The 18,599-nt window shown below is 35.5% G+C and overlaps 1 protein-coding gene across 1 annotated transcript in view; it reads right to left on the reverse strand.

The window, feature by feature from the left end:
- Nucleotides 1-18,599, reverse strand: part of LOC145668705 (sodium-coupled monocarboxylate transporter 1-like) — a 168,564-nt gene that overhangs the window by 16,713 nt on the left and 133,252 nt on the right. The window contains exons 10-13 of the mRNA XM_081736803.1: nt 18,267-18,376; nt 13,754-13,937; nt 12,917-13,003; nt 2,595-2,758 (exon numbers count right to left, since the gene is read on the reverse strand). Coding sequence (XP_081592929.1) covers nt 2,595-2,758; nt 12,917-13,003; nt 13,754-13,937; nt 18,267-18,376 — 545 coding nt within the window. The remainder of the gene's footprint in view (nt 1-2,594; nt 2,759-12,916; nt 13,004-13,753; nt 13,938-18,266; nt 18,377-18,599) is intronic.

The following is an 18,599-nucleotide window of genomic DNA, read 5'->3' on the forward strand; positions in this document are numbered from 1 at the left end:
CGTTACTATTGGGCGGTATACTAATATAAAAACAAAACTTGCTGCATTTTAAAAATTTCCTTCTGTATCTTACCTTGTTTTCGTATCTGCAGTAGTAACCGAATTGGCCTATGGGCTTTGGGTTCTATCATGTACAGAAAATATTCTGTAAATATTTTGTCATGTACACAAAATATTCCCTAAATATTTTGTCATGCACAGAAACTATTCTTTAAATATTTTCTGTGATGTACAAAAAATATTCACTAAATATATTTTGTCATGTAAAGAAAATATTTTGGCATATGTAGGAAAATATTGTCTGCGTTATTGGTAAATAATTTTAAAATATTCCATGAGAAACATTTTAAAAACCATTCCGTTAACATTGTATAAAACGTTTCAAATACATTTTCAGTAATGTTTGGAAATCGTACAGGAAACATTTTTAGGAAAACTTTTCTAACGGCGTATAAAATATTTCTACAACGTTTTTGAGTGTATTCAGAGAATATTTTCAATATTATGTGGAAAATGTTTTCAACAACATATGGAATATATTTCCTTAAGGGAAGTAGGATACATTTTCTGAAGGAAAATGATGGCACGTTTTAGAAACGTTTTGAAAATATTTCATTGCTGTGTGGGTTATGACTATCGAGATATCGATAAGATTCAATTCTTTCTATTATTCTTAAATTGTTACATGCGTGAATTTGGATTTGAGAAACTGTCGATTTACACATGCACGGCAAATGTATCCTGCTAAACAAAAAGTTGCAATACTAGCAGGTTATCGTGGCACAGTTTCCTCATATTTAGAGCTCATTAAAGGGAGTGCCTCTTTACACGCTGTAAGCGACGTGAATGGCTTACGTCTCTCGGTTAAACTAGGATTACGAGGAAGAAAAGTCTTGTGTAATATAGAAAAATAAGAAAAAAATATGTTTTCAAGATTTTCTAATAATATGCATGATTATGCTCCGAGGCTAAGGGAGATGGTGTATCGAAGAGAAACATATTAAGAATAAGCAATGAAACACAAGAAATTCACTTCACATCATGTTAAGATTGCCATATTCACGAATATATACATACTGTATATACTTTTTTGTAGTACATCTCCACACCCATACAATTTCCTGCCAAACGTATTTCGGAAGAGGAAGGGATTTATTATGCCACAACAGAAATTTTCAAGCAGCTGGGAGGAAATCTGGGTTCGAAACTTCTAGCAACACTGTCGTTATGATGTAAAGTGAATGCTTTGGAGTGAAGTGGATGGAGCTACCAGTCTCCATTAGCCTAAAGAACATAAAGCTGGGACGTAAAACTAGAAATTTATAGAGGCGGGTCATAGGGGAAGCCACACTGGTAAAAATTAGTTTTATCACTTCAAACCGGGAGAAGAAAACTTCCCTAATACACTGATTCTTGTATACAACAATTACTACACTAGATAGTTTTTATTTCCTTAGTTTGAAACGATTAAACCTTGATTTTTAGCTATGTGACTTTTCTCTGTTCATTTCAGTTTTTGCATTTTGTTCTAATATAGTGTAAAATTGCTGATTTAGTAAAATAAATAACATTCACCTTCCGTCTGCCATTCAAATAGCTAAATTTTAGGGTCTAACAATTCTATCTCAATCTGGAGCAGGCCCGCAACTAGAGGGGGGCTAGGTGGGCCTCGTCCCCCTAAACTTTTCGTGGCCCACCTAGACCTTAACACAAAATGCTATTATTAATACAAAAAACACAGTTTAGCTATGTGTAAGATAATTTTTATAACTTGGCCCTCCTAACATATCCATGCCCCCCCCCCCAAACCTCTGTGGCTGGTTGCGAGCCTGATCTGGAGACTTCATTTTAACCTGTTAGAGCATACTACTATATACCGCACAGAATTGCCAACTTCAGACAAACAAAATTTACGATTTTCGTCCTTAAAATTATCGTAAGTACATGAAAAAATATCATATATTCGTTATGCACGTGACAACTGTAGAAACAAGAATAATAATGCTAATAATCGCAATAATATATAATAAACTTATCTAAAATAGTAATCTTCAGTTTCGACCTCCAAATTGGAGTTCCTCACCACGTTTTAAATTCTAATTAACAATACTCTGAACAATAACAATATTTCAACCCTATTATAATCGTAGTTGTATTTAAGAATGGATGCAGGGTTGCCATTTGCCAATTCACAAATCGCTATTGTTTTATTTTAACGAGAATGACTGTTAAAAACCTCAGAGTGTATGTTTTATAATTTTAATGCACATTTACAATTTATTTGCACATTCAAAAACAAACAAAAAAAAATGTGTGTTCTAAAATTATGGTATATGCACCTATTATCACAAGGACATTATCGTATATAGCATTTACTTAAATTATCGTATATGATAAATTATCGTATGGTTGGTAAGCCTGATTCCACTCTTCAGGGTTTTATTTATTTATCTTGTATGTTTATTAATATAGGGTACAGCCCAACTTGCGGTTAGTTTTCTTTCTACAGTAGGTCCAGTTCATTATTTGAAAACTCATATAATGTTATCAATAAAGTTAATTATTTGATACTTAGAATAAATTTGTTACCATACCTAGGCAAAGGCATTTGTGAAGTGAACGTAGTGTTATATGGACAACCAAGAATAGACGTAGGCTTTCGAGGAACCACAATTTGTCCAGAAGTTTGTGCTGCCTGGGCTCCAATTCCAATCCAAAATACAAAGAACAAACTAAATATAGATCCACATAAAGCACCCTGAAAATAAACGTAAATACAAATGAGATTCATTACTTTTTTATTCTGATGACAAAATATGCTGTTTTAATTTAATTTGGTTATTTTGGTTTCTCTAGCTATATAACTATACTCAGTACTATTTTTTTTTTGGTTAGGATCAAAAGTTCCAGTACTTACAATAAATACCTTATTCTACGCGTTCTGATTGGTTTGGAATAGAAATTAGCACATAATATCTGTATTGATTTTATAGTAATATGTTATCTTTCTATATAAAAGAAGTTCTGAATGACATTGCCTGACTGACTGATCGATGCCCAAGCCAAATCGATAAGCTAGAAAATTGAATTTTGACCAGTACATAGGATTCGTGATCCAAGGCACCATCAAGAAAGGATTTTTGGATATTCAACGCGGAAAGGGAGGAAATAAGGGTGGTAAATTTTACATTAAAATGTTCATATCTCGGAAATTCTGAAGATTAGAGACAGAAAATTTGATATATGGATTTTTAATTTAAAATAATTAGACACGCATTTCAGTGTTTTTTTAAATATTTTACCTAGAAGATGTGAGCGTGTAGCCCCCCCCTCACTCCCATTCCATTTTAAATTTCCCAGTTACTGTTGGCTGAATTGGAATGAGGCTCCATGTACTGTTCGTCGACGCAAACTGTGTTCTAGTTTTATCCTTTTCCATGAGTTGGAAGCCCTGTGAGTAGTGATTTGCGTTTCCTGTTCACCGAACAAAAGAGGTGCAGTGTGGTCAAAATGATGCAAAACATAGTTCGTCGAATTCAAACATCATCGAGACTCACTTTTATTGTTTTTAACATTTCAATTATTTCGCCTTAATGGTGAACTCATTTAGCACCTTTCGATATGTATATTTCTTATAAAAAAACATTTACTATTGATATTTTTAAAATATTTCTTTGTTATGAGTAGCGCAAGCTTACTGACGCTCAGTAAGAAGGCGCGGGTGTACTCGAAAATGGCTGCTGGCTGAATTGTTCTGCATACGTCGTGTTCGCTAAGAATCTAAGGTTTCTTCCATCATCTACTAAAGGATTGTAAATCCAGTTAGGTATCAAACAAAGTAACGTCAAAGTAAGTAGGTAAACGTAATATTTGTGCAAAACCAAAAAATCTATGAAAACAGCACTTGACATTCACGACGCCAAAAGCCAATGATTTGTGAACATGGAACCCTAAGGAATAAATAGCAAAATATATATGCAGTTGAGAAAGAAGAACTAAAACGGAGCCTAAATTATGATCATTGATCAGACTACAAACATCTACGAGAAATTTTACCAATGGGAATAACTACGTAACCCCCCCCCCCAAAACCATCAATTTCCAGTGCAACGAAATTTAGTGTGAATAGGTAGCGTGTGTAAGTGTTTGTGCATCGTATAATTTAAAAGTTTTAGCCGGCATTCACAGTCCATTATTTTCTTTAAGAAAGAAAGAAATCAATAATTCACTATTATTTCTTCGTAATATTTGCGCATGAAAATCGTTATGGGCTTATGATGTGCTAGCGTACGTTGAGTAAATTTTATAATAATATGTAATAATATTGTATACGTAAGTATTACACATAACTTGTGTTAATTGAATAAAAGTTACATATTGTACATGTTTGGTTTGCAATCACCTTTACTGTGTGCTCCACGCAAATCACTACTGAAATGGTGGATTTTCCATCTAACTACTTGTGATTATTTTGTTGATGTCAGCAGGCGTGGTGAGGACGGTGGGCGCCCGAAGTCGCAACCTCAATTGAGTGTCGCATTGGTTCGAGATCCTGCTTGGAGGTTTGCGCATGTTTTATTTTAGTGTTGTCAGCTGTCTGGCGAATGTCCTCTTTCCATCAACTGCTAAAATCCACCGCAGGTAAGGCGTATCGAACAAGACTCGAACTCAGAAGGGTATATGAATTAGCTTATCCCGAATGGGACCAGGTAAGGAATAGACCCTGCAGGTCATAAAGAGAGGAAAATGAAGTGAGCAGAAAAAAGGGACGGAATTACAATCATTGTCAGATGACCATAGTGTAATAAAATGGGCACATCTCGGAATCTTTTGACTTAGAGACATGAAATTTGGTATTAGGGCTTATTTTAAATAATTTAAGATGTGTTTCAGTGTTTTCTTTTTAATTTTTGTTCTGGGAGGGAACAAAAGATGTGAAAAGAAAGAGGGGTTGGGTTAGCATTTATTAAAATATAGGTTGTTAAGAAAAGGACTATCCAAAAGTAAAGCGTATATTTCCTTTCTATTTGTATGTAAAAGCATCAAACTTCACGGGCAGTCTACAAAGTAACAGAAGTGGGTGCAGGGGCGACCCGATCGCCCACCCCCCCCCAAGAAAAGAGAAAACTTTGTTACTTTATATATAAATTAAACCTATCCCAGAGTGTGGAGCTCTTAAAAGTAGCTCTAAGTAGCAGTATTACAACCCACCGCCGCCTCCAGGAGTCCGTCCTGGATCGGCCCCTGATTGGATGGAGATGCATGAGCTCTATATGCTAAGAGAATAATTCAACACTCGTAATATCAACCAATAGATGGCGAAATGCATTTTGCAGCAACAGACTTTGATCCTCCAACGACCCGCTTGGGAGAGTAATGCTCCCGAAGTACGTTTTTTTCGCGCGCTACTTTAGCCGGCTGTTTTTCGCGCTATCCTAACCAGCTGTTTTAAGCTGGTCCAAAATTTATATCATGGAGTACAAGGGGAACAAAACGAGTCCTGTGGGGCTTTTAACCCGTTCCTACTATTACTACTACTTATCTCCACAAAAGTAAGTAAATAACTTTTTTGAGTATTATTTCCATATTATTTTAATTTAAAAAGTGTTATAAAAATGTAAGAAGAAACTTTCCTCGGCCCGGGTTTGAACTCACGCCAGAAGAGGTTTTCATTGCTACCATATAGCGCTAGCCCACTCTGCCACGAAGACCGACAAAAATAATCGTTTGATTTCTGCTATTTGAATGCAACGTGGTAGAAATGGATGTCAACCAATCAGAACTGTGTTTTTCGTTCCTACTTCCGGGACCATTACTCTCCTGAGGTAGTCCTAAACAGCACTATAGTATACAAACAAATGCAACAATAGATCGGTAACTGTTCGCTGAGCGGACAAACATAGCACGCGGTTAATACCATGATTAAGCTGATGACGCATTTGATTCGGTAGTGCTGTTGGACGATCAAAACCATTTTCTCCAAAGAGTTTCTCGCCATCTAGTTGGTTTCCTTAAGAATGCCGGATTATTCTCTTGGCATGTAGAGTTGAAATTTGGACAATTTATACAGCTGCCCATGAAGTTTGATGTCTTATTTGCAAAGAATTTGGTTTTAAAAATCTATGCAGTAATACATAAATTACAAAAACCTGTCACAAATATTTAATACATTTATTATCCTTTTAAACCAAGATTTTATAAAATTCACAACATATTTCCTCAGCATGAACTTCCTTGGTTAAATAGATAACATGGCTAAAATTTGAAAATTAAAACTGATTTTACATTTATTGAAGACTCATTATGTCCAGTGGTGGATCTAGGTCAGGGTCTTATTTCATATTCTACATTTTTTTTCACACTAAACTTAAATTTCTACCGTCTCCAAACTAAACATTTTACATTTTAATGTTATATGTGGCATTTGAAAACTATATTTTTTCTTACTTTCTAGCGACGAAGGAGGGAGAAAAAAGTAGATTATGGTGCTCGTAAAAAAATCGAATTCGAGCTTTTCATGGACCCTAAAGCTGATAAAAAGTGATTTTTCGAGTTAAATAAAAAGTATCTGGACTCAATTTTAAGTCTAAGAATTTTATGAGATTCTACACTTTTTTAAAAAAATCTATTCCATCCAAAATAAGGCTAATTTAGTGAAGAGTTAAAATGAAAATTTGTGATTCTCTCGGAAACAGTTTAAACAATTTTGTTTATTTTTCGTAACTTAATATTTCATTAAGAACTATATAGTGTTAATCGTTTCTCTGGGAAAAAACCAGAAGTCATTTATTCTCGGGAATGAGCTCTTTACGGAGGATTTACTCAAAAACAGGTCAGGCAATTTTGTTTATAATTCACAAATAAATATTCCAATAACAAATCTAGAAAATCAAATAAACTAATTTTTATTTTTTAAAAAATTACAAGGAGTTGTTTACCGTTGGAGGGTGAGTAATTTCGGGTGCAATTTTCACAAAAATCGAGTCAGGAAATTTTGTTCATGTTTCATAGATAAATGTTCCATTAACAAGTCTACAATACGATATAAATCATTATTCATTTGAAACTTTTCAAGGGATAGTTTTCTCTTGTTAGTGAGGTTTAATTTTCGGATTACTTTCTGTAGAACTTTTCAATCAAGTTTCTTCGTATTTCGTAAATAATCGTTTCATTAATGAACATATAAAATATGCCTTAAATCACTAGTCATGAAAAAGTGGTATAGTTTACTCCTAAGTGTTTTTTTTTTCCGAACTGTTAAGTTGAAATGAAAAATGAAATCTTTGAGTTTTACGTCCTACGGTTATGCCGGTCAGGCTAAAGGAAACGGTGATGATGAATAATGAATGAAATGGCAGAATAAAGAAAGTGGGAGATCCCCGAGAAAACTCACGCACACGATGTTTGCCCACCACAGAATTCACCTGGCTGGAGCTGGGATCGAACCCGGGACCCCAAGCACCAGAGGTGAACGCTCTACCACTTAGCCACCCCAACCCCTACTCTTAAGTTGACTTTGTTCTTATTTCATAAATATTCAATTAATAGTCCTACAATATGCATAAGTTATTTCACATGAAAAAGATCCACAAGGGGTAGTTTGCTTTTAGGAGCGAATTTTTTCGACAGAAAGTTTTCTGAAAACGCCTATCACAATTTCGTCCATATTTCGTAAACAATTGTTTCAGTAACTACAGCGTGATATGATTCAATTTTAGAAGTGAAAATGGGAAAATTTAATGCGGTGACCCGTATCTTTTATTGTCGTGGAAGTTCTGGGTATCAGGTCTAAGAATGTGGTATTTACTATGCTTCCATCTAGTAATGATAAAGACAAATATGATGTATGTAAGTGTTTTTGTGCAACGGTCTCTAGATGTCACAGACTAGTGCGAAGTATGACCTCTTTGGTACTTGTATTAGAGTATTAGTGTATTTGAAGACTGAGATGTATAATGAACATACTTTAGCGTGAAACTTTTCTACTAAAATGACAAATACTACTTTCGTTTGGCAAAAATAAGGAAGAATACTTATTAGTTTCATCTACGGTATCAAAAGACTAACTTCATAATTCTTAAGACTAACTTCATGATAAGTTTGGTGTTTGATAGACGGAATGTGACGTGACATCTAAAATAAATTCTGAATTCGTTCGAACTGAGAGATTCTGAAATCGTTTGCTTACTTTGGATTATGATGTTTCAAGTGTAAACGTTAGTGTGGAAAAGCGAGAAATAATAAACAAAAGTGTTGTTTTTAATAACAAGAATTACTTATTCATCTTATAAAGTAAGTAATAATTGTCTAAATATTTTAAAACTATTTTATTTTGTTTACAAAAGTTGACTTCAATCTCGGTGCCATAACATGCTTCTTCGTTTTTCTTTTTTTTTTTTTTTAAATCTTACAGCTTCTTAATTTGTGCAAATCCCTAGTCAAATATTTTGAGAGAAGTCTGTTTTGAATGCCAAATAAATAAACAAAATACAACTGATGGATGGAATATTGATGTTAATTAGTGAGGACTAAGGTATATCCTATGAAATACACAATGCTAATGAGAAATACACAAAGTGAGTTACACTGTTTGCATTAAAATTTTAATTAATTGAACGTCATAAATGACAACATTCAGGTAGTTAGTTATCGTAGAACTTCGCTGACTTAACTAACCCTCATCAACTTTGATTTCTTCAGTTTCTTCCGTTAGATGTATAACTCAAGGATATTCATATGGAATGAGGTGAAAAGAAATATATTTAACATATTTCCTCTCAGATTCTTCTGTGATTATCCTGATTTGTTAAATAAAAGAAAAGCCTAAAGATGAGTTGATTTGTACCGCAACTAATGATACAATCTGTTGGGAATTAGAACAGACACAAACTGTTACAGAATATTTGTACTGGGCAGGGAGTAATCTACACCCCCCAACACCCCCTAACACCCCTCCAAATTTCTTTACACAAACCCCTGGATGAAAAAGGAGTGCTCCCCCAAATCCAATTGTATCAATCAGTATCACATATCTTATTTATTACATCAAGTTAAGAAAGGTTTAGCGTTTAGGAAAGAAGGCAATATTCTTATTTATTTTATTTCACTTCAAAATAGTACGAAGCGACCTCGTTCTCATGTACGGCTTCGAGAACCACATGACCTCACTGTTTCGGGAGGTGTTTCGATCGAAACAATTGACAAAACAGACCGCTGATATCTACCCTTCTGGGCTCCGCGGTCTTTTACGAAAAAAGAGATTGATGTACAGATGCAGATGACTGGAATTGGCAACGTCTTGAGCGGTCATTCACCTACCTCCTCCTCAATAAGGAAAAATGTGACAATATAGTGATAAGCCTATACCAGATTCAGTTGGTAAGTGCTACTCTGCAACAGCTCGCAACCAGAGGGGGGCTAGGGAGGGCCTGGCTCTCCCTAAATTTTTCATGTCCCCTCCAGACCTCAATACAAAATGCACAATTTAGATATTTGTAAGAGAATTTTTAACGAGGCTCTCCCTAAATTTTTCATGTCCCCTCCAGACCTCTCAATACAAAATGCACAATTTAGATATTTGTAAGAGAATTTTTAATGACTTGGCCCCTCCTAACATATTCATGGCCCCCCAAAGCTGTGTGGCTGGTTTTGAGTCTGCTCTGCAAGTGGTATATCAACGGTCGGACGTTAGAAGGATGTAGTAAAAACGTGTTTAGAAATGAAGAGATCGGTCGAATTAAGAATGATATATATATTTTAGACTGAGTCTAGTGTTATGCAGGAACGCATTTGGCGCTAGCTTAATGTTTTGTAAAGTATATTTTTATTCACGTAAATTCACTGAGTGGAACAGGGCTCACTTTTTTTAAAACTAAAATTTACTTTTTTTCAAGTTGGTCACTAAAAGTTACTTTTTTTTTCAAATTTGTCACTAAAAGTTACTTTTTTGACAGATAAAGTGACTTTTTCGTGTGATTTATGTTTTGCATTGGCAGTTTTCTAAAAAAAAAAATTTAAAAAATGGAAAATGGCAGAAACTTGTTATTCATTACTCTTCTGAAAGTTTCAGTACTTGCTGTCACATGTGAAACAGCTTTATTTTCACTTCAGCTTTTATTCTTTCTAAAGCACAGTGGATGGTTGGTGGATGCTTAAGCTCTTAAGGTGGGGTTGAGAACCCTTCTGTGTCTATTCTTTCTTCCATCATAATAATATTTTAGTTTTCTCGCGTAATAGTTAACGCTCCGTTGAACGTTGTGTATGTGTATCTGTGTGGTTCATCATGTTCATATTGTGTTATGCTTCTTGTATGTTCTTCTTAAGAGTAGGTGATGAATTTGAATATTTCACGTTTTTGAGAACTCTTAATGCGAAATTAAATATAATGTCTGGGATGAAGAAATTCGGAAATAGGCCAGAGCTGGTTCCACTTACTCAGAAGCCTTTTACATCTGCTAAGTCTGCTTACCGTAACTACAAAGCATAGGTCTACTTTGAAAACCTGAGAAAGGAAAAAACTCAAAAAGAAGAAGTAAAAAAGAAACAAAACAACTAACAAAGAGAGAGGTGATGGAGAAATTGACAAAGGGAAAAAGGATCATGATGAGATTTTGGTCACTTTTTCGTGTGCTTTTGGCCATTTTTGGTCACTTTTCAACTATTTAAAAGGGACCAGACCACTATGAGCCCTGGGATTATTACAATTAGGGTATATTAAAGAAGACAAAACAGAAAGATACAAAATATTGAAAAACTGAATTTCTGAAAAACAACTAAATCAATGAATAATTTTCTTATGAAAGATATCCAGAGCGACAAACGTAGCCAGGAAGGGGCAGGAACGGAGATTAAGAGGTCAAATAATATTACAACAATTAACGTTAACAGTGTTAGAATATTAAAATAATGAAATTGGAACTATGTACAGTATTAATTACTAAATGAATGTGATTTCAGCATGGGACAAGGGAATTTTTTCCCAATTAATATTTTGGAAAAATCACCCACGAAAACTTGCTGGGGGTGAATAAATTGAAATAATAGCAGAATTTTGCAAAATAATTACAACAATTCGTATGTAATCAATTCACATGTAATTACTGGGTAAAATAGTGGAGGATAATTCCTACAGTAAAACCTCTCTTAACGGGCATCTTTCAATAGTGGACATCTTCATAAGAGGACAAACTTTTTTATTCTTCCATGCCATAAATATGTGTGGTGTGGTGCTATGAGAGAGAACCCTTCCTTTTAGGGACACCTTTCATTTATGGACAAATAATCGGTTCCACCGATGTCCGTTTTGAGAGGTTTAACTGCATTACTTAGTTTAATAATAAAATAAATGCCCAAATGTGTGAACTTACATTATTGAACCTACCACTGCGAAGAGCTGATATTATTATTATTATTATTATTATTATTATTATTATTATTATTATTATTATTATTATTAATATTATTATTATTATTAGTAGTAGTAGTAGTAGTAGTAGTAGTAGTAGTAGTATTACAATAGTTGCGTAACAAAATATACTGTTTTCTTGTTTGAGTTTGTTTAAAAATTATATCTATTCTGAGAGCACACTCCTCCTTTTATTTTGAACACCCCCCAAGTAAAAATTTCTGGCGTACTTACTGGTACTGGGGTCAAAGTGCCTCAAAAGATTGCACATACTCTGATTAGGATGGTTTGGTCCAAGGATGTTATAAAATAGAGGATCTGTCTATATGTATCTTCATCCTATTTAAATAATGAAGCCAATAAACAACCAAACATCGGTAAGTCTGATTGGCTACTCTCATTTTCGCCATCATCTGATTGGCTACTTTCGTTTCCGCCATGATTGTTGGCTCAAAACATTGCGATCTTATTGGACGGAGTCCGCAGAGTAGGAGGGGCAAAACTGTGACGTATGGCTTCAAGATTTTATTGTAAGGGTAGATCCTCTATTTTATAAGATCTTTGGTTTGGTCGTTCTGAATCTACGGAAGCAAAGATATCAGATATTATTTTCAAGATCCTCTTGTATGTTCATTTTGTTGGAAGAATCTATACTCTAGTATTGTGTATTCTTATCCCTATTTGTTTCATATGATCTCTCTTTAGTAAGAATGAATCGCTCTCACAGGGATATATGAATATCGTATAAATAAAGGAATCAACCAGTGCGTTTGGCAGTAATAAGGTCGTTTTAAGGCTAAACTATACATCTACGGGACGTAATAATAGAATCGGTAAATGTTTAGCAGAAGGGGTCCAGAAGAAAGTAAAACATAAAAAATATACAGGACAAACGGAAGATGTAAATACTTAGACTTAACCTAACCTAACCAAATCTAACCTAATCTAAACGAAACTAACCTAAATTAACTTGAAATAACCTAAACGAAGCTAATATTAATAGAAATAAGCGAACTTTTATAATTTTTTCGAAGATTATGCTTGGCCCTTACACTAACATAAACGGTAACTCTTTACTTTGGGTAAGGCAGTGATATTATGTCAGTATATAGTATTGCCGAGCGAGCGTTAGCGAGTGAAGGCGGGTCAGAGCCCCGCAGGGCACGTTGTTTTCTGTCTTTCCTTCTTGGGAACTGTAACTCTAACTGCAGGAACCGGTTCATATGAATTGGTTATTGTCACTGCCTTGCCTAAAGTAAAGACTTGCTCACTTTGTTTTAGAAAAATATAACTGGACCCCTTTTGCAAGCATTGTCCATAGATTCTAATCTTTCATATAATTTGGTGTAGATTGTCAATATCGGCCCCGTTTAATTAATATCACCTTGAGAGTATCTAACATAATCTTAAAACGAGCTCTTAGGGAAAAAATATTAGAAGCTACTAGTGATACGAAGTTGTGTATTATTTATAGTTTGTGGACGCGCCTCATCCTGAACGTACGATACTTACTAAGGAGTTCGCCCAAGGAAAAAACATTCCAAGAGTAAAAAGTCCAATAACACAACCGCCTACAAGACCATGAATACTCATTGTAATCTGAAAGAAAGAAAAATACATTAGAAATCATTTCAAACTATTAACATTGCTTTAGTTTTGTCTATTAGTATATTTGATTCTTTGTGATATTAGTCTGAAACAAGTGCGTCTGAGCAAATGTGTGCCCGGAAAGACGTCTCGGTCCGTTTAAATGTAAAATATACAGCAAAACAAAAAGAGTTTTATTCTCATTCTGCAAAATACAACAGACTTCAAAACTATCTAAATTTATTAGAGAAACTTTACGAATCTCTATCACTTCCGGTTTCAATAGAGAACTATGGAATAGAATACATTCTTTGGATGCAGAATTTCTCCTCCCCCCAATCTGTTATTCCTTTAATGTTGCTCTTGCTTCCCACATTCTTCCATGTAATGGAAGTCACTGAAGAAGTTCCAGCAACCATAATCGAGTGTAATATCAAAATGTGTTTCATTTAGATACAGTACCCAGAACATGGCAGCAAAGCATGTGACGCGAAAATTAGATTTTAAAAAAATCTGTTATAATTATTCTAGATTATAATGCTTCGTGAATATATACATGCTATTATAAAATTTTAAAATTATATTTTCCTTTGTGCAGTGTATTGAAAAAGAAATTAAAAAACACATTTTTAAATCTTGATAAACATAAGCGATATGTTAAACTATATCATTAAAAAAATATACAAAGAAGTCATTATCACTAATATACATCACTGAAAAAGGTTAAACATATTTCTATTATATATCATGACTCCTTTTTACCTGTAGTACAGCACCTAATTGTTCCACTACAAACACAAGACCAAAGCTAAGCATTCCATATCCAACAGCAATCCATTTTGATAGTTTAGCTTCTCGAGCATCAGCTAATGTCTTGTGACAGCAACCAAATACAAAATCTTTGAGTGTAATGGCTGCCAATGCATTCAATCCGGTTGATACAGTGCTGCAAATAAAAATTAAAATAGAGTAAAATTACAATTATTTGGTTTATAAAAGCTAAGCGATGAGTTGGCATTACTTGCGAGTTTTTGACCTGGTCCAGAAATCCTTTTAATTCACATTTTTTTTGTTGTCATTATTTTAATGCAATTATGTGTTATTACTAAATATATGCATGTGGCAATATATAAAACATACTACATCGATGAAATCGTCGTCACGAGATTTTATACTGACGATATTTTTTGCCAGGCGAAATTACGTCCCATGTAGTTTAGGTCAGGAGAGATTCTATGTCGCGAGATTAGGATCGCGAGGTTTTAGCCAGGCGAGATCTTGGGACACGTGGTATTGGCGGCGAGGTTTAGGCCCGGTGAGATTTTGGGAAGGTTTTTTTTGTTGTTGTTGTTTTGTTTTGTTTTTACTCAAACTGGTCCTTGATTTGCATTTTAAAATTGTTTCGACGATAACTGCCCGGAGAATTTCCAATCTTGTATTTCAGCAACTGAGCTTGAAAGAGTGGCTACATGCCTGAGTCTTATGTTTCTCTTCCCTAGTCTTCTAGTACCCATTCAAGTGGATAGTTTCAAATATCTAGGATCAATATTAACAGAGGAAAATCATATTCACGAAGAAATTAAATGTCGACTAAAAGCAGGGAATTCGTATTACTATTCGGTTTAAAATCTCTTGTCGTCGCGAATTCTGCCGAAGAATTTGAAGCTTAAACTATATAAAACTATAATCATGCCTGTTGTTCTGTATGGTTGCGAAACATGGTCGCTTACTCTGAGGGAAGAACATAGACTGAAAGTATTTGAGAACAAGATCCTGAGACGAATATTCGGACCCAAGAGGAACGGGAATGGGGAATGGCGGAAAGTTCATAACGAGGAACTACATAATTTATACGGTTTACCCAACATTGTTAGGGTCATCAAGTCTAGGAGGCTTAGGTGGGCGGGTCATGTACCTAGAATGGAAGAAAGTAGAAACGCTTTCAAAGTCTTGACTGGAAGACCAATCGGAAAACGACCATTAGAAAGACCTAGGCGCAAATGGGAGGACAATATTAAGATGGATCTCGCAGAGATAGGAATACAAAGTAGAAACTGGATGCAGTTAGGTGAGGATAGAAGTGAGTGGAGAGCTTTTGTGAACGCGGCATTAAACCTCCGGGTTTCATAGGCCATAGAGTTAGTTAGTCTTCTAGTGCCATAACCAACGCATTTGATATTAAAAAAAAAAATACGTTTGAGTCTTCCCAATACCTCCCTGTCTTCTAATGAGATGACATGTATAACTGATCTGGAAAACCCCATACCTCACGCTTCAAAAGTGTATTCTGACCGCAACTTGTCCATTCTGGGAAATTCTCCCGCTGGACCTTCTAATTTCTCTGCAGAGGCTTCTGATGCTACAACCAACGTTGTTCCTATCGTACATTCTCTTCCACAGAATTTTGATGCGACAAAATATTGCCGCCCTCTTACAAAACACATGACTGTGTTTCAAAGTAAAACCTTTAAATGTTGTCATTACCCCTATTTTTGTCTCCCTCCTGCATTCAGGAATGCATTTCTTCTTGATTGGGGCCACGCTGGAGCAGTGATAGAGCGCTTATCTTTTGTGCGTGGGGCCCTAGGTTTAATCTCCAGCCAAGTAAGTACTTTCTCCCAAAATCTCGTTCCATCATTTCTCCAATCACCATTCACTTGCCTAATCACCCGTCTCCTTTAGCTAAACGGGCATAATCATGGGTCGTTAAAAAACTGAAAGGAAGATTTTCTTGTTGACTGATAACTGCAACAAATAAGAAACTTCACTTTTAAGTAAGCATATATTTTCTACAAATTTTATAGATGATATATGTGCCTGTATGATACATACTCATTAAAAGGGTTATTGATATACCATACGAGTCGCTACTGGTGTATAATATGAAAGAGTCAATGGGTTAAGTTTATTTTAGTTCCGGTTACAAAAAAACGTCCTGTAGTCCTGAATCCTAACCTAACCTACTAAACACAACAAGTATAATAGACTATATTTAACTAGTTGTTTTGATTAATTTCAACACAAAATAAATCAATGTTAATTTTCTTGTTTAGGAAACTAGACCAAGTACACCACGTGAAGAAGTTTGGTTTATATGGTGTGATATTTGATCAATGTCGAAACCGGAAGCGTTAGAGATGGAATTCTTGGAGCGCTTTATTGATTGCAGGAAACCACTTATCTCTATTTGTTACCATTTTTACTCTACAGCGATCGTCGTTAAAATTGGAATTGGTTGATTTCTGCCAGTTTCAATAGAGAGATTAGAGTGGACATGGAACATTTTCTTGGGGCGCTTAATTTTGTTAGCAGAATACCGCTTCGTGCTTTCTCTTAACGTTTTTGCTCTAGCTAGAGTAATATTGAATCCAGAAGTGAATTTCAATCACTGGAGATAAAATGTATTCTTGGACCCTTAACTGATTGCAAAAAGAACAGCTTTTCGCTATCTGTAACCGTTTGTGCTCTCTAGTGATTAAAGTGAAAAGCGGAAATGGTCTGTTTCTGCCACTTCCGGTTTGAATATTGCTTTCCGTCAACGAACTCGATTATTAACTCTCTACATACTGACCAAATTTGATGGTGATTCAACAAACAGTTTTAGAGATTTTTTGTCTCTCGGACGAATCGAAGGACACAGTACAGCAATAAATACAAAGTTGTTTTGATGAACCAAATTCTTTAAAATCATACCACCACCATGTTGTTCTATAAGGAGAAAGATCTCTAAACCAGAAAGGAACTTGAAATTAACATAACGGTTATTATGTACGTAAACAAAAAAAAGTCTTATCGCTGGACCATCACGGAATCAAGGAAGATAGGCAGTTTAGTATCTTCCTACAGAGGATGTGAAAATCAAATAATGTATGTGCTTTGTTCGATTACGTATATAAAGAATTGCGGTACTGTTACAAGATTGCTTTCAAACTCGTATAGGAGGGTCACTACGAAAGTTTTGAGATGTGAAATAACTTAATAATTAAAATCAATTTAACACTTAGATTTTCTCAAAGTATTCACCATTACACTGTACATACTTTCGCATCCTCTAAAACCACTTTTGGAAGCAGTGTTGCCAGTTTTTTCTTCAAGTGTTGAAAGTTCATTCTCGTAAGCCACTACAGTTTCTTCAGGGCTGCAAAATCTTTTCCCACGCACGCGATCTTTGATACTGGAGAACAGAAAAAAATCACACGGGGCCAGGTCAGAGCTATATGGCGCATGAGTCATAAGTTTGACCTCCGTAGATTCTAAAAGCTGAATTGTGATGTTGGTCGTGTGTACGGACGCGTTGTCATGATGGAGCAGGATCCCACGCAATCCAATTCTTGGACGCTGTTTCCGAAGCTTCAGGAATACTTTTGTTAGGCAAACAGTGGTGTACCACTGAGCAGTAACAGTCCTTTGTTCTTCAAGTGGAACAGTTGCAACATGGCCAGATTTGAAGAAGAAAGTTGCGACCATCTTCTTCCCCACACTTGGCGGTCGCTTCACTTTCGTGGGTGGATTTTCGTCTGGAAAGATCCAAACTGTAGACTGGCGTTTATTTTCAGGCTAAAATTGATAGATCCAAGTTTCATCAGCAGTAACATTGTCAGAGACGCGTCGAGAATTGCCTCCACCAAATCTTGCAAGCATTTCTTCACACCATTCCACACGCATGCGCTTCTGCTGTTCAGTTAAAGTGTGAGGCACCCAACGAGATGAAACCTTCTTGAGCCGAAGATGATCATGAAGAATTTTTGTTACTGCTGGCGATCCAATGTTTACTGTAGATTCAATGTCCTTGAAAGTTGTTCTATGATTTTCTCGAATCATTTGTTCCACAGCGGCAATGTTTTCATCTGACACAGCTGTTGCCGGACGTCCAGCTCTCTCTTCATCTTTAAGCGATGTCCGGCCTCTTCTGAATTCACCAAACCATCGAAAAATTGTAGCACGGGAAGGAGCAAGGTCCCCAAATGTCTCCTGCAAACGGTCGTTTTGTGTCTCATTCAAACCATTTTTGAAATCGTAAAGGATCATTGCCCGAAAATGTTCCCTTTCGAGCTCCATTCTAGACAACCGAATACTCCTCACATCAACAAACAAGTGAAGGCGATACGGCCACGCCGATAAGCGAGGAGAGTTGAAACTTGCTTCGCTTCTTCGCTCTGGATACCACTACCGAACGCAATTGTTGGAATTCAAATAATGTGCCACAACAATGCGTGTCTCAAAACTTTCGTAGTGACCCTCGTAATACAAGACTCCATTGAAAATAATTTCTTACCTAAGTGCTCCACTGAAGACTCCTGCTACGAATAGTCCTGGGAAACCTGGATAATTCCCCATCGTGTCCATTACGAATAACGGAAGAAGCTGATCGGGAGCTTTTATCATCTACAAAAAAGAAAATATAAAAATACTTTTTTGAAATCATATATTCGCTCGAGTACTCTCTTCTTCAAGTACTATTTCAGAACATGCATGCTAAATATTTATTGAAATTGCACAAACATTAAATGACTTAGAAATGAAAAAATAATGTAAGAAATACAAGCAAATAAATTCGAACACGACGCTAAGTCAATTGCATGTATATCAATGATGGTTAGAAATTTAT

The sequence above is a fragment of the Thermobia domestica genome, chromosome 13, assembly GCF_964235325.1.
Source record: "Thermobia domestica chromosome 13, izTheDome1.hap1.1, whole genome shotgun sequence".
NCBI classification, from domain to species: domain Eukaryota; kingdom Metazoa; phylum Arthropoda; class Insecta; order Zygentoma; family Lepismatidae; genus Thermobia; species Thermobia domestica.